Source organism: Podarcis tiliguerta (genome assembly GCF_965153285.1).
Source record: "Podarcis tiliguerta genome assembly, chromosome: 14".
Classification (NCBI taxonomy): domain Eukaryota; kingdom Metazoa; phylum Chordata; class Lepidosauria; order Squamata; family Lacertidae; genus Podarcis; species Podarcis tiliguerta.
The window spans coordinates 38,551,289-38,575,009 of NC_139547.1; the positions used below are offsets into that span (position 1 = coordinate 38,551,289).

Consider the following 23,721-nt stretch of genomic DNA (forward strand, 5'->3'; position numbering starts at 1 on the left):
GTTAGATTTTGCACGGCTTCTATTGTCCACGTGCTAAGAGCAAAGAAAATACCTTTTTAATTATGATTGCCACATTCCTTTAGCAAAGTTGACTCTCTGCGGAAAACACACATTTGTTGGAATCGGTTGCCACCGAGCGTTGCTCTGTCCGCGTCTTCCACTTACAAAACCTGCCAAGATAACTTTCAAGTCCTTAATTTGCTAACTATAATGAGTATGATACGGCTCGGTGGAAATGACACAAATTGATATTTTTTAAGACATAAAAACTAGTTAAAGGAACAGAAGGCAGACGGGGGGAATTATGCCGGAGCTGTCAGATTTAAACAAAGCTGCCCAGCCCTGGACAGTCTCGTAACGGAAAACATGAGCGATTGTTATCGAGCATGACACATTATTAGAGCTTCCACGGGTGGGATGAAGCTCTCCGTTCGGAGGAGCAACGGGCGCTTTTCAGCTAACTTGAATGTTACAACCAAATATTCTTGAACCAAAGGGTTAGTCTATCGGGGGCAACTAGCCATGATGGCTGTACCTCGCCTGCAAAGTCGGAGGCTGCAATGCTTCTGAATACCACCTGCTGGAATCTTGTGTTCAGATTCGGCTTGCTGGTCTTCTGCATGTACCGTATTTTTCACTCTATAGGACACCCCGGACCATAGGAGGGGGAGAACAGGGGGAAAAAAATCTCCCCCTCTCTGCTCAGCGCCCCTTCAGCGAAGCGGCAGGAGAAACAGAGAGGGAAAACTGTGCAGTGCCTCTCCAGTGAAGCGAAGCCTGGAGAGTGAGAGGGATTGGTGTGCACCGACCCCTCTCGCTCTCCAGGCTTCAGGTGGCTATCTGCAAGGCTTGCGGATACCTGCCTGAAGCCTCCGGAGCGCAGCGGGACTTCCCGCTGCGCTCCGGGGGCTTCAGCAAAAGCAATGCAAAGCCTCCGGAGCGCGGGGGGAGCTCTCCCTCTGCGCTTTGGAGGCTTTGCGTTGCTATCGCTGAAGCCAAGGAACCTGCATTCGCTCCATAAGATGCACACACATTTCCCCTTAATTTTTCAAGGGGGAAAAGTGTGTCTTATAGAGCGAAAAATACGGTATCTGGTTGGCCACCACAGGATGCTGGACTAGGTGGGCCATTGGCCTAATCCAGCAGGACTCCACTTATGTTCTTAACAGTCTGCTGGAACTGGCAGCCTCTCCCTTCCTTAACATATCTTAGTCTGTTGGTTTACATGCAGGGCTTCATTGCTTCACAGTGCCTTTAGCCTGTTGCTTTCTTTCCTGCCAAGACCGGACAAGCAGAGCCAAAAAACACACTGATTGTGCCTGCCCGCTTCAGAGGGTTGAAGTTAGAAGCCCTTAATCCAGTGGTTCCCATGGAATTTACTCTCCCATAGAACTCTGGGAATTGTGGCTTGGGGGGCGGGTAGGGGCCTCTCCTACACAAAATAAGCCTATATGTAGCTCCAGTGAGGTACGCGGGTGGCGCTGTGGGTTAAACCACAGAGCCTAGGACTTGCCGATCAGAAGGTCTGTGGTTTGAATCCCCGCGACAGGGTGAGCTCCCGTTGCTCAGTCCCTGCTCCTGCCAACCTAGCAGTTCAAAAGCACGTCAAAGTGCAAGTAGATAAATAGGTACCACTCCAGCGGGAAGGTAAACGGTGTTTCCGTGTGCTGCTCTGGTTCGCCAGAAGTGGCTTAGTCATGCTGGCCACATGACCCAGAAGCTGTACGCTGGCTCCCTCAGCCAATAAAGCGAGATGAGCGCCGCAACCCCAGAGTCGGCCACGACTGGACCTAATGGTCAGGGGTCCCTTTACCTTTACAGCTCCAGTAAATCCATATTTCCCATCTCACCACCACCACCACTCCTTTGTTGTCTCTCGTGCTGAATTTTAGATTGTAAGCTCACTGGGGCAAAAATCTCTCATAATGCAGAATGCACCACAGGTAGTGATAGTACTATATAAATTACGGGGGGGGGGGGGCGTTGCCTGATAGGTGGGATAGATGTAACACAACTGCATCACCACTCTTCTGTTTATAAATTCATAAACTGAATAATGCATAGAGCATTTATCGTGTTGTTTTATACATTTAAATGACCCACTTGCTTGATAGATTAAACGCTGCACTCCTGGGGGTCGTTTCCACTTCACCTTGTAAATTGTCAGCACCTGTCTCCCACCAAATTATCCCCTTTGGGGCTATTACCGTTTGTTAATCTTGTATTATTAAAGCAAAACAGTGTTTTCTGAAAAATGCAGGCTGTGGAATTTTTTGCAGCTCAAAGGGGAGATGGGTGACCAAAGGTCAGACTTAATAGAGAGGATTTTTCTTCTTGAATAATCCCAAGAGTTGAACTGTTTCTCTTTGAATCCCCATAGCACACACACAGACACACACAAACCTTTTTAAAAGGAAGGCTTTCCCTGTAATAATTGCCTGTCATTTGATGCACCGTGACTGCTCCCCTCCCCTTCCTGGGGTTGTAGACAGCTCTAGCCCTACCCAGAGTAGACCCACCGACGTTACTGGACATGACTAGCTGAGAGTTGTTCATCTCAGTGGGTCAGCTCTGAACACAACTTAGCTGGGGGCAGTCCTTCTGTCTCCAGCGTCGATCTGCTTAGCTTACTCACATCAGCATGCTTGCTTTAGCTTTAAAAGGTTTTATTGCTCTGTGCACATCACAACCACAGAGGATCCAGCTGTATTTGATTCTGCCTCCTGCATCTTCAGCAAAATTGCCAGCTAAATTGAGATCCCCGGATCTTCCTGTGTGATGGAACGCTGTATTGGAAGAGCACAGCATGGCTTCTCTCCCTTCCCCACCCCATTCCCAGCAAAAAAAGAAGCTACGGCAGATACCGTATTTTTCACTCTATAAGACGCACCAGACCATAAGATGCACCCAGTTTTTGGAGGAAGAAAACAAGTAAAAATATATTCTGAATCTCAGAAGCCAGAACAGCAAGAGGGATTGTTGTGCAGCAAAAGCAGAGATCCCTCTTGCTGTTCTGGCTTCTGGCATAGCTGCGCAGCCTGCATTCGCTCCGTAAGATGCAGACACACATTTCCCCTTACTTTTTAGGAGGGGAAAAGTGAGTCTTATAGAGCAAAAAAATACAGTATTTTCGTTCAGATGTTTTTAAGCTGATCAAATTTTTACACACAAGTTACTGGGGACAAAGTATCACGTGATTGTTCTAGGCTAAGTAACTGAATCTGGGTGGCTTCTGTTTATAATATAGTTAGAGACATTTCTGAACTGTTTAATGTTTATAATCTGGGCATTATTAGTGACCCCGCTTGCTGGAGATTGAGTGAGAGAGGCCCCATAATAGTAAGACTCTCAGAGGCTACTAGCCACGATGGTTGTGCTTTGCCTTCACAGGCATCAATGCTTCTGAATACCAGTTGCTGGAAACTGCAGGAGGGGAGAGGGCTCTTGTTTTCGTGTCCTGCATGCGGGTTTCCCACAGCTATCTGGGTGGCCACTGTGGGACTGGATGCCCAACTGGCCTGATCCAACAGTCTCTTTTTATGTTCTCAGATGCTTAGGGATGCCACCTGAAGTGTATGCAAAGGGGCTGAGAAGTCTGCTTTTGATTTATGAGGGAGGCAGCTGAATGGCCTTCTCGGCCACAAGCTACAGGGAACCAAGCAGAGGGCCTTCTCAGTAGTGGCACCCGTCCTGTGGAACGCCCTCCCACCAGACGTCAAAGAGAACAATAACTACCAGACTTTTAGAAGACATCTGAAGGCAGCCCTATTTAGGGAAGCTTTTAATGTTTGATGCATTACTGTATTTTAATATTTTGTTGGAAGCCGCCCAGAGTGGCTGGGGAAGCCCAGCCAGATGGGCGGGGTATGTATGTATGTATGTATGTATAAATAAATAAATTATTATTATTATTATTATTATTATTATTATTACTACTACTATTATTTGGCCTGACTTGCTGTAAAGGAAGCTTCCTCCATTTCTGTTGAGGGCCGCATGACTGGGAGCCAGTGCTATGCAAGTTTACTCATGAGGAATTCCACTGGCCTAAGTCAGAGCCGTCTGCTCCATCTGGGCTGCGTCAAAGGGACTTGTCTCTCAAGCGGTTTGCAAGCTTCCATATGCAAACAGATTCCACCTGCAATAAGCAGCTGGCAGACGGAAGTAAAATATTTAGTATTTTGCATATTGGTTAGATGTCTTGCAGGCTGTACCACGAAAAAGCAGCAGAAACTTAATTTCATTTATTTTTCTCACATTCATCTTCCTGCTTTTGTTTGTTTGTTTGTGGAACCCAAGGTGGTCTGCCATGAAACTGTGGTAGATCAGTCCATTGGTTTAGTTTTTAGGTATTTACATCCCTGCTATTTATTTATTGCCTGATTAATTCAAGATCTTCCCAAAATCAGTCTCTTTTCTCTCGATCCATTTCATTTGCCATCAGAATCCTCCCCAGATCCATGGGTTGTCTCCAACAGACTTCTATTCAGAGTAGGCACATTTAAATTAATGAACCTAAGTTGTCCGTGTCCATTAATTTCAATGGGTTTACTCTGAGTAGGACTAGAATAGAATACAACCCCAACTCTCTTCAGTTGACACTCCCCCATTTTATTTATAACTGTCCAAATCATCCCCCAATTAATTGCACCAAATGAGACTCCTATAGAGCGAAAACCCTTATAATCACATTGCTTTCATTACCTAACAGAAATTGCTATTTTGTTTTATTTTCCACTTATGGCTAGTATTTTGATTCGTAAGAGTACAGAATGGCCACTGCCAAGAACCTTTAGAAATCTTCCCACATAGCAGGCTCATCTCACACAGCCTTCTATCAGAACATCCTGTGTTTTTCAGCCTCATTTATGCGATAAACCACAAACTCTCCACCTCTGACTCTGTCCGACATCGAAGCTCCATGTTAGCCGTGAAAGTACATTGTCGGGTTGTTACTATGTGCTTTACAGTGTGTAACATACACACTTTGCTCTCATCTCAGTGGCATTTTGTTACTACTATGTGCCCCCCTGCAATTATAGTCTTAACTACAGATGCAGTTATTGATTGATATATGGCTATGTTATAAGCCATGGCTTTTTTCCAGAAAGTACTCAACAGTACGCAGTACCAGCCTCTCTCTCTCTCTTTCTCTCTCTCTGTTAAAATGTGTGGCACTTACTGCAACAACTTCATGGTGAATAACGGCACCTTTTTTTTCTAGAAAAAGAAGCACTGGTAATAACTGAGCAGTAAACTATTAGGCCAATTTCCAGTTATAAATCTGGGGGAGCAGAGGAACTGCAGAACTATCCAACAATCCCTGTTGGTGGTAGAAATGACATTTCTAGGCTTTTATATTATTCATTGCACTTACACTTTTTGCAAAGCCTCCCAAAGAGATTTCCCAACAGACACACATGAAAACAATTTCAAACCTACTCCAGATAACGGACTGGGATTAAAGAACTCCACTTCGAAGGTGCGTTGAAAAAGGCAAGTCTTCAACAAATGCTGAAAACACAAGACGGTGTCTGTCTGATATGTAACGGGGAGGGAGTTCCAAATTCTAGGTGTCTCCACACTAAAGACCGGCTTTTGACGTTGTGTGGAATGGACCCCCTGAAGAGATCATTTCTGCGGGAGGCCCTCACCTGCGGAGCGTGGTGATCATTTTGGAATAAAAGAGATGAAACTCTCTTTTAGGTGTCTACATGGACACATACTCCGGGAGCCAGGATCGACTGCAGTCACTTGCTCAGGTTGCTGCTGCAAGGGAGAATAATTGCTGGCTTGGGCGAAGCAGCACACTCCATCTTTCCCAACTGCAAGTGGGCAGCCAGGCAAGCACGTCCTCTGAGCCTGACCCAACACAAACCTAGGCATGAAGTGAAACCTGATGGGACAATGGCTGCTGCTCTTTTGCAATTCTCTGCTCCATCACTAGCTGCTCCTCCTGTGCCTTTTCGTCTCCTGGCCGTCTCCAGTGATGGGTAACTAGTTCTGCCGCTTTCATTAACACCAGCAGGAAGGAAGCACCAGCACAGCAGTCAGGCATTCTTCTCCCACCACCACATACACAATCCGAAAGAGCAAAAGCTACCCCACTGAGACAGATTATGGGCTTTGGTCACCTCTAGACTGTTGCAATTTTGCAGGAGGGATTCAGTCACATGCAGGAGGTTTACGTTTCCTCTGTTAAAGTGGATTAAAGCACCCTGGGCATGACAAAGCCACGTCTTCTATCTTAAAAAAAAAACCCAGATTCTTTGCAGTTAGGAAGACGACAGGGAAATGCAGTAAAATGTGTTGGATAATGAAAGATTGACAGGAAGTTGCATAAACAAACAATTCAAGATGAATGTTCATAAAATAGCGGATTTTTTTGCAGGCAGGACAAAATCGCAACCCAGATATTTGGGCGTTCTGGTCTCATGCAAGGGAAGGGTGCAAGTTGCAGCGTATCTTAGTGAGGTGGTGGCCAGTGTGGCAGAGCCATGTCTGTCAAGGTCATGTTTCAGTAGGTACCGGTAACAAGAAGCTAAGGTTGGACCAAGTGAAGTCTCCGTCGGCAACATACAGAGCCAGCAGGTAGAAGAGCAGGAATAGGCTAAACTAGGCAGAGCCGATCAGGACCTCGGACAGCTCCCTGCTGAAGGAAGACCTGTTGTTTCAGCAAGATGCAAAGCCTTTCTGGGACTTGGGGAAATTGGCCAGGCAGTTAAGTGTTACAGTGGTACCTCCGGTTGTGGAAGGATCCATTCCGGAGCTCTGGTTGGATCCCGGGGTTTTCACAACCGGAGAGACCACTTCTGCTCATGCGCGTGCAGCAGCAGGCCACTTGTGCATGGTGCGGTAGAGTGCTTCTGCGCGTGTGCGCGCAGCAAAACATTTCCGGGTTTGCTGCTTTTGCAACCTGAAGTTTATATTACCCAAGGGTAACATAAGCAGAGGGGTTACTGTATTGACTCGGTCCCTGCTGGGATGGTGAAAAGGTAAAGGGACCCCTGACCATTAGGTCTAGTCGTGGCTGACTCTGGGGTTGCGGCGCTCATCTCGCTTTATTGGCCGAGGGAGCCAGCGTACAGCTTCCGGGTCATGTGGGCAGCATGACTAAGCTGCTTCTGGAGAACCAGAGCAGCGCACGGAAACGCCGTTTACCTTCCCGCCAGAGCGGTACCTATTCATCTTCTTGCACTTTGACGTTCTTTCGAACTGCTAGGTTGGCAGGAGCAGGGACTGAGCAACGGGAGCTCACCCCGTCGCGGGGATTCGAACCGCCGACCTTCTGATTGGCAAGCCCTAGGCTCTGTGGTTTTAACCCACAGCACCATCCATGTCCCTTATTGACTCGGTCCCTGCTGGGATGGTACTTGGGATTTTAAAGGTCCTTTGTCTTATTCTTTTTATTCTTTTGCATTTTGTAATGTTGTTTTTAAATGTTGTAAGCTGCCTGGGAGAAAGGTGGGATATAAATACATTAAAGAATAGTAAGTACAGTCGTACCTTGGATCCCAAATGCCTTGTGACTCGAACGTTTTGGCTCCCGAACACTGCAGACCCGGAAGTGAGCGTTCCGGTTTGCTGACGTTCTTTGGAACCCGAATGTCCAACGCGGTTTCCACGGCTTCCGATTGAGTACAGGAAGCTCCTGCAGCCAATCGGAAGCCGTGCCTTGGTTGTCAAACATTTTTGGAAGTTGAATGGACTTCCGGAACGGATTCCATTCGACAACCAAGGTGCCACTGTAGTAATAATTCAAATATAGCTAATAATGATCAGAAGAAAGCAATATGTTCTGGTCAGGGTCATCTTCCGAGCTGTTTTTGGGCTGTGGGGGGTTTCAGAGCTTCCATAAATGTGGAGGGGGCTGAGAACCATGTGTAACACCTGGATTTTCTTTTTTTAGAAAATCAATAAATACCAAGCCCAGTTGGCTCTTTAGTTGTACATTTTAAAATCATGTTATTGTAACTTTAGTGTAATTATCGTAGCAATCTCCTCTTGATTTCCCCGTGAAAGCAACCAGGCTAAAGTGCTAGCTGTGATGGACTGCAATTGATAAAGTCAGCCACAAATGGGCTGAGGTGCCAATATCAGTTGGAAGAGCTGAGCTGTGCTTAAATGAAGCATGGTGATTATTTTCACAGCGGTGGGTAGAAGAATAATCTTTGCGGGGGGCGGGGAAGGTAGTTAAGTGGATTCCTATGTCATTGCTGTCTAAGGAGATGGACTAAATTCACAATCGCTCCTGTAATATAGTAGATTAAAATTCTGGGAATAGTTAAGCTGCTCAAAGGTCAGCATGCCAAAAAATAAATGGACTGTTGGTGAAGTTCACAGTCGCTTAAGAATTTTAGCATAAGAATTTGTTGCTGCTTACCTTTTGTAGTTGTATTTCCACGGTGTTTACCTCACTGTGAAAAGCTTTGAGCGAGGCAAACTGATACAATTAATTTGTGGGTCAGCTGTGTTTCCATGCTGCAAAATGCTTTTAAAATAAGGGTTCTTGTACATTTGCCTAATTTGATCCAATCTGCTATTGTTACTGTACACAGTATATATAGAAGGGGGGGAAATATGAGTTTGGTTTTTAAAAAAGTGCTAGGCAGCTGCATTATACTGACTGAGACCATTGGTCCATCTGCCTCAGTATTATCTACATTGGCTCATCTTGTTTTGCTTATTGCACTCATAGCTTATTGCACTCAGCTATGGACTTTGCCTATGTGAGTGGTGCCCAGGAACAGTTCACTGTGGGAGCATGTACCGTATTTTTCGCTCTATAAGACGCACCAGACCACAAGACGCACCTAGTTTTTGAAGGAGGAAAACAAGAAAAAAAATATTCTGAATCTCAGAAGCCAGAACAGCAAGAGGGATCGCTGCACAGTGAAAGCAGCAATCCCTCTTGCTGTTCTGGCTTCTGGGATAGCTGTGCAGCCTGCATTCGCTCCATAAGACACACACATATTTCCCCTTACTTTTTAGGAGGGGAAAAGTGAGTCTTATAAAGCAAAAAATACGGTATTCACAGGTGACTCCCCACTTTTCGGGCTTACATTCCGGGGGCCCGTGCGCATAAGTGTAATCACGTAAAGTAAACACCCTTTAAACGCCCTCTCTGTCGCTTTGCCTTTAATCCATACCAAAAATACTGTATCCAAAAATGTCCACAACTAGAATTGAAGCTCTGGGCCTGGCAGGAGGCTGGAGGATGCTCAGGAAAGCAGCAGCAGCTGCTGCTGCGCTACCCCACATGACAGCTGTTAGGTGGAGAGGCTGAGCAGCACAAACAAATACCACTCCAGTCTCTTTGGAGCTTCCTCTACCCTCACTGATGTCCTCTTTGGGCTCCTCACGAGCCACAAGGACTCTCCAGCTCTCTCTCCCTCCCACCATTTCCGGGTTTGAACTGAATTATCTAATTATTTTCCGGTGCCCCGCATATACGTGGTTGTGTGCAAGTAGAACAAGTGTAAATGAGGGGTGTCTGTATTTATTTTTATCTGTATCTGGCATTTTGATCAAGAAAAGATTGCCCCACAGACTCACACACAAATATACCAGGAGGCGCTTTTTTAAAATTCTTTTTTTTTTTGACAAAGTAATAATCATAAATAAATAAGAATAAAAATCTGCACCCCCACCACCGAGACCATTCCATTGTAACTATCAAACCTCCCAAAATTTCATCACCTCTTGCAATGGTTTGACCCCTTTCCATTTTAACAGTACAAATTCTACAGACACCCTCCATATCTCCTCAAAATCATTTCTCCCGCATATTCCCCATCTTACCTTAATGGCAAATGCTAATTTATCATTAATAGCTACATCCCACACCTCTTTATACCATTCTTCCATTTTATATTCTGCTTACCCCTTCCACTTCCCAGCTATAATAATTCATGCAGCTGTCAATAAATTTGTGAGCAAGTCCTTCATAGCCTGCGAACCTTCCACCCCATCGTAAAGTGATAATAATGCTACCTCTGGATTTTCAGTCAGCTTTAACCCAGTGACCAGGAGGCTTTTGCAAAAACGAAACGAAAAGACAAGTGAGACCTTCAACAAAATGTTGCAGCATGAAGTGCTCTTGTACAGTGTGCCAGCCCAGCCTGCCCTCTTATGGGCCCTGAACAATAGCCCTCCACACCGCAACATTTTGTGTACAGTGGACGCTCAGGTTGTGATCGTGATCCGTGCAGGAGGCATGTTCGCAACCCGCAGCATTCGCAACCCGCAGTGCCGCATCTGTGCACACGCGGGTCATGATTTGGTCTTCTGCGCATGTGTGAGTGCCGAAACCCGGAAGTAACCCATTCCGGTATTTCTGGGTTCGGCGCAGTGCGCAACCCAAAAACACGCAACATGAAGCATCTGTAACCCAAGATATGACTGTATTCTAAAACTGGCGTGTGAATTTTCTCCACTGCTTCTCATCTTTTCCTTTTTCTGGAAGGACATTTTTATCCCACTTATAGCATAAGAAACCTCCCTTGATACCATTTTTTGTTCTAGGGTATCTCCTCTTGTTTCACATCTCACAGTGATAAATCAGCTTGTTGAAAGCAACAACTTCATATTATACTGCAGTTTGGCACAGCCTAATCATTTGCCTGTATGGGAGTCGGGCAGCCACTTCACCTAGTTTTCTCTGCTCAGGAAATTCTGAAGGCAGGGAAGCACTCCATCAGGCAGCCCACTGACACACCACCTGCAGTCTGAAGGGAGGCAGCTGAGGCACAGGTATACTCACCTCCAGGAAAACTAGGTCAAAGTCAGAAGAAAAACAAAGCACCACTGGGTATCTTCTTCTAGGCCAGAGGTGGGGAACCTGTGGCCCTCCAGATGTTTCTGAACTACCACTTCCCATCAGTCCTAGCAAGGATGGCCAAGGGGCAAGGATGACGGACGTCATCGTTCAGCAATAGCCTGAGGGCTGAAGCTTCCCCGACTGACAAGGGAAAAGGCCATGGAGGCTCACAAATTTGTAGTGTAGGTAACATCCACACTGCCATGGCACTGTGATCTGGTCCAGGGGTGAAGGAGGTGGATTGGATGCTAGTGGTAGACTTACAGTAAGAACATAAGAAGAGATCGTCCAAAAACTCATCTTGTCCAGCATCCTGTTCTCACAGTCAGGTGCCAATGCAAGCAAGATCCAAGCACAGCAACATTCTCTCCTCTAGCGATTCCCAATGACTGGTATTCTTAGGCCTGCTGCCTCCAGAAATGGAGGCAGAGCATAACAATTGTGGCTAGTAGTCATTGATAGCCTTCATTGCGTGGCGAATTCCTGTTTCCCCCCACCGGTTAATAAAGACACGTGACACCATGATTTTAGATTAATGGGCGAAAATTAGCCACAACTTTATTGGTTACAGAAATGAGCGGTATTGGCTTAGGCATTGGTCCTATCGACTATCCGGCTTCAGCCCGAATGCATGAAGACCGGAAAGGGTTAACCACCAGAAGGGGGAGTCCTGCTGAGGCACGTCAACTAGGAGCTTCCCCTGGGTCACCGCTCGGGGGCGTGCCTTAGGCCCACACCTCCATAGGCTTCGGACAGGGCAACGCCCCCCCGGAATCCTTTACCGGACTACCCTTGGTGTGGGGGAAGGCGATGGCGCTTCCTCCCCCCCCCTCATCTACATAACAATACCCTTACCAATGCGTAACCGCCACTTGAGCAAGAGCTCGCCGCCAATACCCTCAGCCCTGCAACCAATCCCTAATCCCCAAAGATGTGTCGTGCAACCAAATATCGTTTCCAGCATCTGAAAGATGCACGCCATCATTTCGGTAGAGGGCAAATTTCCGCACTTAGCATGTGCTCAGATAGATACTTATTCTTAATGGGAAGCACCCACCTGAGCCAATAACTTCCACCAGGCACTGGACCTTAGGGTCCCAGTTCAAACAAACAAATAAACAGCGTAGCTCCCATAAGTCTCAGCACCCCTCGTGTAGTATTTGACCAAGGAGACCTGGTTTTGAATTCCCACTCAGCCATATGAAGCACAGCTGGGTGAACTTGGGCAAGCAGTTATCTCCCTGTCTGATCCACCTTATAGGGTGCTGTGAGGATAAAGCACAGGGAGCCATGAACCTTGCCTTGAGCTCCTTGCAGGAAAGGGAGGGTATAACTGAAATATATGTTGTTTTTATTCATAGTCCGCCTCGCATCTAGAGAACGTTGAGTGGCATGCATGGTTTGCACATGTGGCGTTTAACTGCGAGGTAGGGCAGGCTGAAAGATTGTGACTGGCCTGAGGTCACTGGCCTGTGAGCATTGCAGCTGATGCAGAGAATTGAACTTCAGTCTCCTTAGTCTGACCCTCTCCAGCAGCTGCATGCTCTAGTTATCTCCCGCTTGGACTACTGCAATGCGCTCTACGTGGGGCTACCTTTGAAGGTGACTCGGAAACTACAACTAATCCAGAATGCGACAGCTAGACTGGTGACTGAGGGTGGCTGCCGACACCACATAACACCGGTCTTAAAAGACCTACATTGGCTCCCAGTACATTTCCGAGCACAATTCAAAGTGCTGGTGTTGACCTTTAAAGCCCTAAACGGCCTCGGCCCAGTATACCTGAAGGAGCGTCTCCACCCCCATCGTTCTGCCCAGATGCTGAGGTCCAGCGCCGAGGGCCTTCTGGCGGTTCCCTCACTGCGAGAAGCAAAGCTACAGGGAACCAGGCAGAGGGCCTTCTCGGTAGTGGCGCCCGCCCTGTGGAATGCCCTCCCATCAGATGTCAAAGCGATAAATAACTACCTGACATTTAGAAGACATCTTAAGGCAGCCCTGTTCAGGGAAGTTTTTAATCTGTGATATTTTACTGTATTTTTTGTTTCTATGGAAGCCGCCCAGAGTGGCTGGGGAGGCCCAGCCAGATGGGCGGGGTACAAATAATAAATTATTATTATTATTATTATTATTATTATTATTATTATTATTATTAGGGAGTAGGGACTTAAGGCCCTCCAGATTTTGAACTCCAGCTCCTGTCAGCCACAGCCAGCATGCCTAGTGGTCAGGGTTGATATAAGCTGCACTCCAAGTTTCTGGAGAGGGCTAAGGGCTCCCCACCCCTACGGTGCCCCATGCTAGCTCCTTGACAGCCTTGCTTCTCTGTTAGAATGATCTGTGGGAAACAAGCCTGCAGTGGTTTCTTTCCCCCCGAGATGAGAGGGTACTTGTCCATTCAGGACCAGTTCCACTTTGCTCAAACTCTAGCTAATACCTACCTGCCCCCACAGAGACTAGCAGAGCTGCAAGAGGGATCTGTCAACTGATGCATTATAAATATCTCCTCTTTCTGTACTAGCGTCCTCTGCAGCAGGCACGGCCAAGGTCAGTTAAACACTGGATTTATTAGCAAATGGATTAGCACTTTGAGAGAATAGTCTGCCAGTGTCGCCTCTGCTGACCACAGCAAGCTGGGGTGAAGGCAGCCTGGCTCCTCTCCTTGCGTGGAAGCAGGATCTTCAGCGGGAGATGGGGATTTTGTTTTTAAAAAGGCCCTCTGTCTTTCTGGCCACTTTATAAAGAAGGGGAGGAGAGTTTTCTGCCCCAAAGGCTGGTTCGTTAAGGCAAATGGAGAACTGCTCAATCTGCCCTCAGCCAGCTCCTCTTCTCCCTACCTTCTACATTATAACAAGTCTGGGGACTGGCACTGCCTATGAGTACCTTAGTCTCCGGGTAGAACTCAGCAAGGAGGGGGAGGGACTTCGAAGTGACTGGTTCTGCCTGTCATTGGCTCTGGCTCTTAATCGGCTCCCTGCCTTCTCCCCCACCAGTCCCAGTGGGCACCGGCCAGCACTCCCCAAGGGCAGTCTAAGAAGAGAGGCTCTGTAGACAGCAGAGGAAGGGAAATGGAAATGAAGGCAGGGTTTAAAATTATTAGTTGCATTATGACTTGGCTCAGTGGTTACAGTGCTGGATTAGGACCTGGGAGGCCAGGGTTCAAATCCGCATTGAGCCACAAAGCCTCCTGAGTGACTTAGGAGCAGTCACTGTATCTCAACTTAACCTACCTGTGAGGTTAAAATGGAGAGGGAGAAGAGTGCGTACACCACCTTGTGCTCCTTGGAGAAAAAAGGTTGGATGCAGATGTAGTTTATAGAATTGTAGAAGGGACCCTGAGGATCATCTAGTCCAAACCCCTGCAATGCAGGCACGTGTAGCCATCCCATGTGGGGATCAAATCTGCAACCTTGGTGTAATAATAATAATAATTATTATTATTATTATTATTATTTATTATTTATACCCCGCCACCCATCTGGCTGGGTTTCCTCAGTCACTCTGGGCGGCTTCCAACAAAATATTAAAATACATTAGTCCATCAAACATTAAAAGCTTCCCCTAAACAGGGCTGCCTTCAGATGTCTTCTAAAAGTCTGGTAGTTGTTCTTCTCTTTGGCATCTGGTGGAAGGGTGTTCCACAGGGCAGGCGCCACTACCGAGAAGGCCCTCTGCCTGGTTCCATGTAACTTAGCTTCTTACAGTAAGGGAACCACCAGAAGGCCCTCGGTGCTGGACCTCAGTGTCCGGGCTAAACGATGGGGGTGTAGACGCACCTTCAGCACCACGCTCTAACCGACTAAGCTATATGCGATAATAGATAGCATCATCATCATTATCATCATTGTTATTTTTTTAATTTGTTAGTTGCTTTTCTTACAAAGTAACTCAAAGCAACTTAGATTAGAGCCTATTGAAAGTAACAATAAAAGCCTCAAAGTACAGCAATACAATTGAAGGGCTTAAAGCTAAACAAATGGAAGGCTAAAAACACAGATAACAAAAAAGGGGGGGGGGCAGGACTACAGGTCCTCCCCACTAAAAGAGGTCACAGTGCCAGCCTTCAAATTAAGGGTTAAAAGCCCAGGAAATAAGAAAAATCTGCCTGGCGCTTAAAGCGAAGAACAGGGGTTGCATTTAACCGAGTTCTACTCAGTTAAATAACTACTAAGTCGTGTTATTTAATTTCATTGGGTCTGCTCTGAGTATGACTAACGTGTGGTTTACGCATACTTAGGCTTAGTTAGAGCAGCATCCCTAGCAGATTGTTCTCAGAAGATCTGAGAAGATTTGCAGCCAGCATTGCAAGCCAACAGGCACCGTAAGGTATCCTCGTCCATGCCAGCTATTCCTTCCCTGTGGTCTCCCACCACTTCCTTACCGAAGGAGATGGCCCTGCATTATCCTTCAATCTGTGACTGCAGAAATATGTACCACGTCCCCTTCAGATGTGGCTGAACTCCACCTTCCACCATCCCTATCCATTGGTCATGCTGGCTGGGGTTGATGGGCCTTGGAGTCCAACATATAGAGAGGGTCACAGGCTCCACACATCCTAATGTACTGCAAAACAATACACCTCTCCAGCTTAAACTCTCTTCTAAGAGAGGGAGAATACTGAGTTTTCTCATTAGATAAAGCCTGTGGTTTAGTGTTGTGTGCTTTTCCTCCAACAAACCTGCAAGAAGGAACTCGGAGGCTTTCGTTTTCAACTAACTGTGGCTTGTTGTTATGTCCAAACCAGGTTAGTCTTCATATGCTTTCGAGAAGCAAGCTAGCTTTGAATTGTGATTTCTGATCCTGTCTTCTTCTTTTTTTATGACCCGCATGTGGGTCCCAGCCCATGAAGACCGACAGGTTTTCGTGCAAATGCCATTACATATTTATGGAACCTTTCCTGAATCACTCCTGCCAAGCCTGGGCATGTCAAATAAAATAATCTTGTTTTGAAAATGGCAGATCAAATGCTCCGATGGTTTGCTCAGCTGTTCACGGTTTGTTGAATTGTACCTTTCCAGATCATTGTATTTTTTAATTTGTATTTTTTTTGGGTTGGGCTTTTGATAATCAAGTTCTTTGCATAATGAGAGTGGCAGATGTCGAAAGGTTAGGAGAGAGCCAGAACTGCAGAAATAATGTCTAATTCTTCTGGTTTGTAGGGACACCCTGGCGGGAGGCACAAATACAGGACTTGAAAAGCACCCTCAAGGGTGTCAGCAGTGACATCCCCCTGGTCTTCGTCAGTGGGAACCACGACCTTGGGAACACGCCAACTCCTGAAACAATTGAAGATTATTGCCAAAAGTGGGGCGACGATTACTTCAGCTTCTGGGTCGGAGGGGTCTTCTTCCTCGTGCTGAACTCTCAGCTGTACTTTGATGCTTCCAAGTGCTTGGAATTAAAGCAGGCCCAGGATGATTGGCTCCAGCAGCAGCTTGCAATGGCCGAAGCGAGAAAGTGCCGCCACGCTGTCGTCTTCCAGCACATCCCTCTGTTTCTGAGAGAACCCGATGAAGACCACGACTACTTCAACCTGGAGAAGTCCATTCGGCACGAGCTCTTGGAGAAGTTCCGCAAAGCAGGTACAGGGTTCCTTCGTAGAGCAGAGAGAGGCCTGGTTCATGGCGAGACAGTCGGTCAGACTGTTCTGCGCGTAGAGAATCACTTCAGTCTGCAGGGGGAAGATGGGAGTGGGCCAATATGCAGCTGCGGCTATGAGGTGGCAGCGCTTACTTCTCATCAACAGCATCACTGCAGTTTACCAGGAGGTGTGAGGTTGGTGTGGTGCAAACACAGCAGCAGAACCAATCTGGTGAAGCAGAACCCTTCTTGTAAGCTGCAGTGATACCAATGACAGAAGCTCAGCTAAACATCAGTACTCTGCCCCAGCACTCTGCCCTACTTTGTTAGAAAAGCTGCTAACATGTTTGTTGTTGCTGCTGCTGCAGCTGCAGCTTCTATTATTATTTACCGTATTTTTCGCTCTATAAGATGCACTTTTCCCCTCCTAAAAAGTAAGGGGAAATGTGTGTGCGTCTTATGGAGCGAATGCAGGCTTTGTGGCCTATCCCAGAAGCCAGAACAGCGAGAGGGAGCGCTGTGCTGTTCTAGCTCCTGGCTTAGCCGCGTGAAGCCTCCGTAGGGGAGCCTTCATCCCACTGCCCTGCAGAGGCTTCACGCAGCTATCCCTGGCTTTTGCGGGATGTGGGGGAAGCGACAGAGCGTGCGGCTCTTGCGGGAGGTTGGGGGAAAGCCAGGAGGCTTGCTTTCGCTGAAGCCAGGAGAGCAAGCGGGATCAGTACGCACCGATCCCGCTTGCTCTCCTGGCTTCAGAGATAGTACCGCAAAGCCTCCTGAGCAAAGAGGGAGGAGCGCTCCCTCTTCGTTCAGGAGGCTTCTTATTTCTTGTTTTCCTCCCCTAAAAACTAGGTGCGTCTTATGGTCAGGTGCGTCTTATAGAACGAAAAATACAGTGAACCCCTATCTCCATTTCCATTCCCCTTCCTCTGCCATCTCCCATGCACCTATTCTTAGTTTGATCATAACCCCCTTGGGCAGTGGTGACTGGTGTGGCAGAAGGCAGGGAGCCCATTACTGGGTGGAGCCAGAGCCAATGACACTGCCTGCTGGGGTCATTGGGGCGGGGCTTATGTGTGCGCCCACTTAACACCCCCTCCACACAGAATGCGGACAAGCATTCTTCCAAACACCTGAAAAGGGCTTCACTTGGTCTGCATACGACCCCATCTGCATGCATGTAATACATTTGTAAACAGGACTGCTTGGTACAGAACAAATAGCTAGCTGAATAGGATATCTCTTTCCCATTCAGTTAAGTATTCTTATTAATTAAGCCGAACAGAGAGAGGGCTGCTAGGCAGCTCACCGTACAATAGCGTAACTAAGTTTGCTATGAAATAATCCCTGATTCAGAAACTGTGAGCTCTGCATAGCTCAGTTTCCTTAGTAACAGAGCTGTTCTGTTTCCTTAAAAAAAACAACTTGAAGAACCTTCTTTGCAGGATGTTGTCAGTCAAGTATAATACACTCTTTCTTTCTTTCTTTCTTTCTTTCTTTCTTTCTTTCTTTCTTTCTTTCTTTCTTTCTCTCTCTCTCTCTCTCTCTCTCTCTCTCTCTTTTTCTCCTCCACCACCCTCTCATCTCATACTTTGCCCACAAATAATCAATTTGAACACATCTTTCATTATGATAGTCAGATGATAAGTAATGAAATCAGCCTGTTTTTGCATGTTTTGTATTAATCATCATCACGTTTGGCTTTTGCAGTCTAAGAAGGTTAGCCTTCTAATCACTTAATATTAATTCCAATTTTTCATATCCAAACTGGAGAAAATTAGACTGGTTATTTTATTTTTAAAAGTGAAATATTCTTCTTTCCCCTCCTATTTGCTTTTTTCTGTCTTCTCCCCTGCAGTGCAAGGGCATTTGGAATTATTGGGGGGGTGGGGGGGTGGCGTGGAACACAACCCTCTGCTACAACAGTAATTTTAGTAAAGGTTGGCAAGGCATCTTATATTTGGACAAGCAGCTATTTTTTAGTCAACGCTGAATTTCTGCAACTCCATTAAAGCCCATATAATAACAAAGCAAAATTATGCCTTTTTTAAACCAATAAGTAATTTAAAATATTGCAGCTAAGTAGTCCCATTCAACATATTTCAAACAAAGATGTTGTTAGGCCTAGATCTTCAGAGCAAAACTCTTACTTTGTTCTTCACGAACACAAAATAAAAACCTATCTTAGTTTTGGAAAAGCTCGTTGCTTGTAACAACTGCTGAATTCAAAAGTCCTTGAGTCCTTGGAGAGATCAAGAGAGCCAGGGTTCTGTAGTACAGTGGTACCTCGGGTTACATACGCTTCAGGTTACAGACTCCACTAACCCAGAAATAGTGCTTCAGGTTAAGAACTTTGCTTCAGAATGAGTACAGAAATCGTGCTTCGGTGGCGCGACAGCAGCAGGAGGCCCCATTAGCTAAAGTGGTGCTTCAGGTTAAGAACAGTTTCAGGTTAAGTATGGACCTCCAGAACAAATTAAGTACTTAACCTGAGGTACCACTGTACCTGGGAGGCCAGAATTCAAATAACACCATGAAGTCCACTGGGTGATCTTGGGCCACCTCTCACCCTAACCTACTTCCACAGAGTTGTTTTGGGGATTAAAAGGGGGGGGGACTGTGTATGCCACCTTGCTCCTTTCGAGGTGGGGGAAGGTGATATATAAATGCAATAAAGAAATAAAGTCTTGTTTCTGCAAGTTCTTGCTGTATAGAATGCCTTTAGAAGACAAACAGTCATTTCCAGGTAAGCTGATCTGTTCAGATGCTTCCTCTACACACACACACACACACACACACACACACACACACACAAAATAAACAGTTATTCCCAGCTGGAGGCAGCATAATTTTGTTTTGCTTGGCTCAAGATCCTTACGCCTGTCCATGATGAAAAATGTTCAACCCCTCATTATTACATTTCTAGGATGACAAACACCTGCTTGCTTTGTATGTTCCAACTCTTCTCTGTTCACCGGGAACAGTCACTATTTTCTGTTTCTTGTCCCTGTATTTTGCCTTTTCGAGAGAAACAGGATTCCAGTTCCTAAAAGATGATTGCTCTCTCGTCATCTCCTCAGAGCAGGGTCTCACACTGTCTTGTGGTTCCTCTGCAAAAGCACTGCCCACATTAATGTCACTGCGGAAATGAGAGGATTGTTTTAGGGAATGGCTAGGTTCTTTGGTGCCCCACCTCAGAATCCTACACAGAGTGAGGGTGTTCGACATCTTGGCCTCCCATGCCCCTTCCAATATTGTGGGCAGGATTCTCAGTCCTTGAGTGATTTTCCCTGGCTGGAGTACGTCTTTGAACTCTGATTGTTGTTGTTTAGCCATTTAGTCGTGTCCGACTCTTCGTGACCCCCTGGACCAGAGCACGCCAGGCACTCCTGCCTTCCACTGCCTCCCGCAGTTTGGTCAAACTCATGCTGGTAGCTTCGAGAACACTATCCAACCATCTCGTCCTCTGTCGTTCCCTTCTCCTTGTGCCCTCAATCTTTCCCAGCATCAGGGTCTTTTCCAGGGAGGCTTCTCTTCTCATGAGGTGGCCAAAGTATTGGAGCCTCAGCTTCAGGATCTGTCCTTCCAGTGAGCACTCAGGGCTGATTTCCTTCAGAATGGATCGGTTTGATCTTCTTGCAGTCCATGGGACTCTCAAGAGTCTCCTCCAGCACCATAATTCAAAAGCATCAATTCTTTGGCGATCAGCCTTCTTTATGGTCCAGCTCTCACTTCCATACATCACTACTGGGAAAACCATAGCTTTTACTATACGGACCTTTGTGAACTCTGATTACACTTCCTTAAATGGAGGACATTGGGGTGAGTTTGTGTAGAAACTACTGTACAACAGCCCTCCACAACTTTGGAACTCCCTGCCTATTGATATCAGACAGGCAACTTTATTGCTTTTTTTTTTCGGAGCCTGCTAAAAACGTTTTTGTTTAGGCAAGCCTAATCAGATATCTAGAAAGTTGATGTGTTTTTAGTTTTTAATTTTTGGAACGTGTTGGGGTTTTTTTTTGTTTTTTTTACTAATAATGTCATTGTTTTATTCTTTTTTGCAATCAAGCAGTATATAGATTTTATGAAATAAAATGGTTCCTCACCACTGTTTGACCCAGTGTGTGGGGAAAGAAGCCATTTTTCATTTGTGCCTTCCTCTGCTTCGTTATTAGCCTTTATTATAAGTCTGTTTTAGAGTATTATTTGTTGGTTGGTTGGTCAAATGTATGATCCCACCCTTCCATCCAAAGGAGCCCAGGGCAGCAAACGCGCAAGCGATAAAATATCTAAACCTCTTAGAAAAACAGTTCCGATACAGGTACAAACTGGGAATGATCTCTACTGGTTGAAAGATGTAGGTGTACAGCCGGCGTCCAAAAAGACAACAGAGGTGGGCACCAGTCTAATATGCAGTAGCAGGGAGTTCCAAAGGGTAGGTGCCACCATGCTAGAGACCCAAATTTCTCCATAGTGCAGATCAGACCTTCTGATAGATGGTACCTGCAAGAGGCCCTCCCACCAAGCGCATTGACCAATTGGATATATTGGGTAGGACCCAAGCCAATAGGAGAGCCAATTTATAGCTGAACAAATCAATAATCCAGTGTTGCTTCTTTCCATTGCATTGTCATTCCTTTCCTGAAATACAGTGATACCTTGGTTTAAGAACAGCTTAGATTATGAACAACTTGAATTAAGAACGCTGCAAACCCAGAAGTAGGTGTTTTGGTTTGTGAACTTTGCCTTGGAAGCAGAACATGTTCTGCTTCCTCTTGAGTGTGTTCCATTTGTAAATTGAGTCCCCCGCTGCTATGGGAAAGCATGCCTTGGTTTAAGAACGCTTTGGTTTAAGAACAGACAAAGATTAAGTTCATAAACTAAGATACCACTGTACTACATAACTCAGAAGATGATACCTCTTCCTTTCTAATCCAGAAACCATTGTGTATTACATCAGCCTTTTTATTCTTTCATTCAAATTTGGAAGCTTACTTTTCCATTCCCCCCCACCCTTAAGATTTGTTTGGTGTTACTCTGTTTTAGCAGTTCCATGAGAGCAACATGTGCGCTTGTTTGTTTTGATTTGATTTCGGTATTCCGTTCTTTGTAAGCCATCGAGCTAAAACTCAAGCCCCAGAAGCTGCATCTGGTGTTAAGCGCTGAATTCAATTTCTCACTTCAGAAGTGTCCTTAACAGTTGGGCTAATTAAAGATAAAATGGTGTCCTTATCATAAATATTTATGAATTGAAAATCTGGCACTTTTTTAATTTCACCAAGTTAAGCCATGACGATAAGCTTGCGTTACCAAATGAAAATGTCAACTTCATTGTAGTTTTACGAGCAGGGTGGATGAAATCTGTTGAAGAAGCCAGTCCCCTTTGTTGTTTTGAGGCAGGTGCTTTTTAGAGCAGAACCAGGCCATGTGTTTAAATCATATCTAACACATAAAGCTCACGACTTCCATCAAAGAATCCTGAGTACTGTAGTTTGTTAAGAGTGCTGGGAACTGTAGCTCTAAGTGGGGGAACTATGGTTCCCATGATTCTTTTGGGGGGGTGTTGTGTGCTTTAAATGTGCATTGGATGTGGACCTGCCAACATGGAAACCGTAAGATCAGGGGCTGAGAACCTCTTTTTTTGTGTCAAGGGCCACTTTAGCTCATGGGCAGTCTGTTAAGGCCCACATGCCAGCATGGGATGGATGATGGAGAGATCCAGAGACTAGGGGTTGGATCCAGCTCTGGTCAAGCCGCGTTCTGCTTGTGCAACAGGACTAACCCTTCCTTTCCTCTCCCCCCAAATCAGGCAGAAGTGCCAAAGTATCGCCCAAACCCCCAAAACAGATTTTAAGGGGCCAAGAGAGGAAGGAAGTATGTTGTCCAATGGCAGCATGGGATACAGCCCAAAATTTTTAATGTTTAATGCTGTATTGTGTTTTTAATATTCAGTTGGGAGCCACCCAGAGTGGCTGGGGAAACCCAGCCAGATGGGCATGGTATAAATAATAATAATAATAATAATAATAATAATAATAATAATAATGATAATAATAATAATATATTATTATTATTGTTGTTGTTGTTGTTGTTGTTGTTGTTGTTGTTATTATTATTGTTATTATTTGTTGTTGTTTGAAGTAATTAAACTGTGGTTTAGGTTGTTGCCTGAATTGAGCTTTTGCCTTTGAAATGCATCTACAGTGGGCAGAATTTATAGCTTTAGCCTTCAAGTAAGCGATCTCACTTAGTACCCTTGAATGCTACAGAGAGAGAGAGAGATCAGTCTCTTATCTCACAGCAGATGCAGTTCTGCACTGCAAAAGCCACACGGGCTGTATGGCCAGTGGTTTCAGATTATGCCCCCAGGTTGTCCTTGAGGCCCTGTTTAGTTGCAAAACAATGCTTTTAATCATCATAGCAACAAGGCGAAATGCACCCTTTTATCCGGGAAACATGAATCTCTACAAGGAAAACTTCAGTGAAACCCTTGGTGGTTTTGAAATGGATAGCTTTAATTTCCACCATATAAATCGAACCACCATAGTCATCCTGATGTGGTAAACAACTGGTGTCAGGGGCGGTGTGATTGTTATTTGCTATCAATAGGCCCGTGGCCGGCCCTTTCCTCTATGAGGGAAGGGTGCAACAGTTAGGTCTTTTCACTTTAGTAATAAAGGCACGGCCGAGGCGTCTTAAGATTATGCGTGCTGTAGAGGAAGCGGATATAGAGACATTTTTCTCCCCTCTGTTGTAGTAACTAGAACTCGGGGCCGCCCAGTGAAGCGGAATGTGAAAAATTCATGCCAAGGTGGAAGAAAACAGTTTTCCATTCAGTACATAGTTCATCTTTCAAACTCGCTCCCACACGAGGCAGTGATAGCCCTGAACATGGATGCATTGAAAACGGATTAGACAAAGTTGTGCGTGATAAGACTATGAAAGGCTATGTTTTCCCTCCATTGTTGGAGGCAGCATGCCTCTGGATATGTGGGAACCACACGCAGAGAGAACGGTGTTGTGCGCTTGGGTGCTGCTAGCGGTCTTTCCGTGCCTCTTGGCTGCTTAGAGGGAGGGTAGAATCGTAGAAACTAGCCTACTGTGAAAGGTAAACTTTTACCTACGGTGAAAGGTTAAAAATTACATTTGTTGCTTCACCTGCTTTGGCCTGTGACCCTGCCTGCCACTGGCATGTGGCTCCCAGAAGGTTTCCCAGATGGAAATGTGGCCCTCGGTCTGGGAAGAAAATGGTCCTCGTCCTCCCCCCTGCAAGCTTCTGATGACTGACACATCAAAATGGATGGGCTATGGATGGATGCACCTAG

General features: G+C 45.9%; 1 protein-coding gene across 1 annotated transcript in view; it reads left to right on the forward strand.

Moving 5' to 3' along the window:
- Positions 1–23,721, forward strand: part of CPPED1 (calcineurin like phosphoesterase domain containing 1) — a 75,429-nt gene that overhangs the window by 29,094 nt on the left and 22,614 nt on the right. Inside the window, exon 3 of the mRNA XM_083412576.1 lies at positions 15,976–16,398. Within this exon, the coding sequence (XP_083268702.1) occupies positions 15,976–16,398 (423 nt within the window). The remainder of the gene's footprint in view (positions 1–15,975; positions 16,399–23,721) is intronic.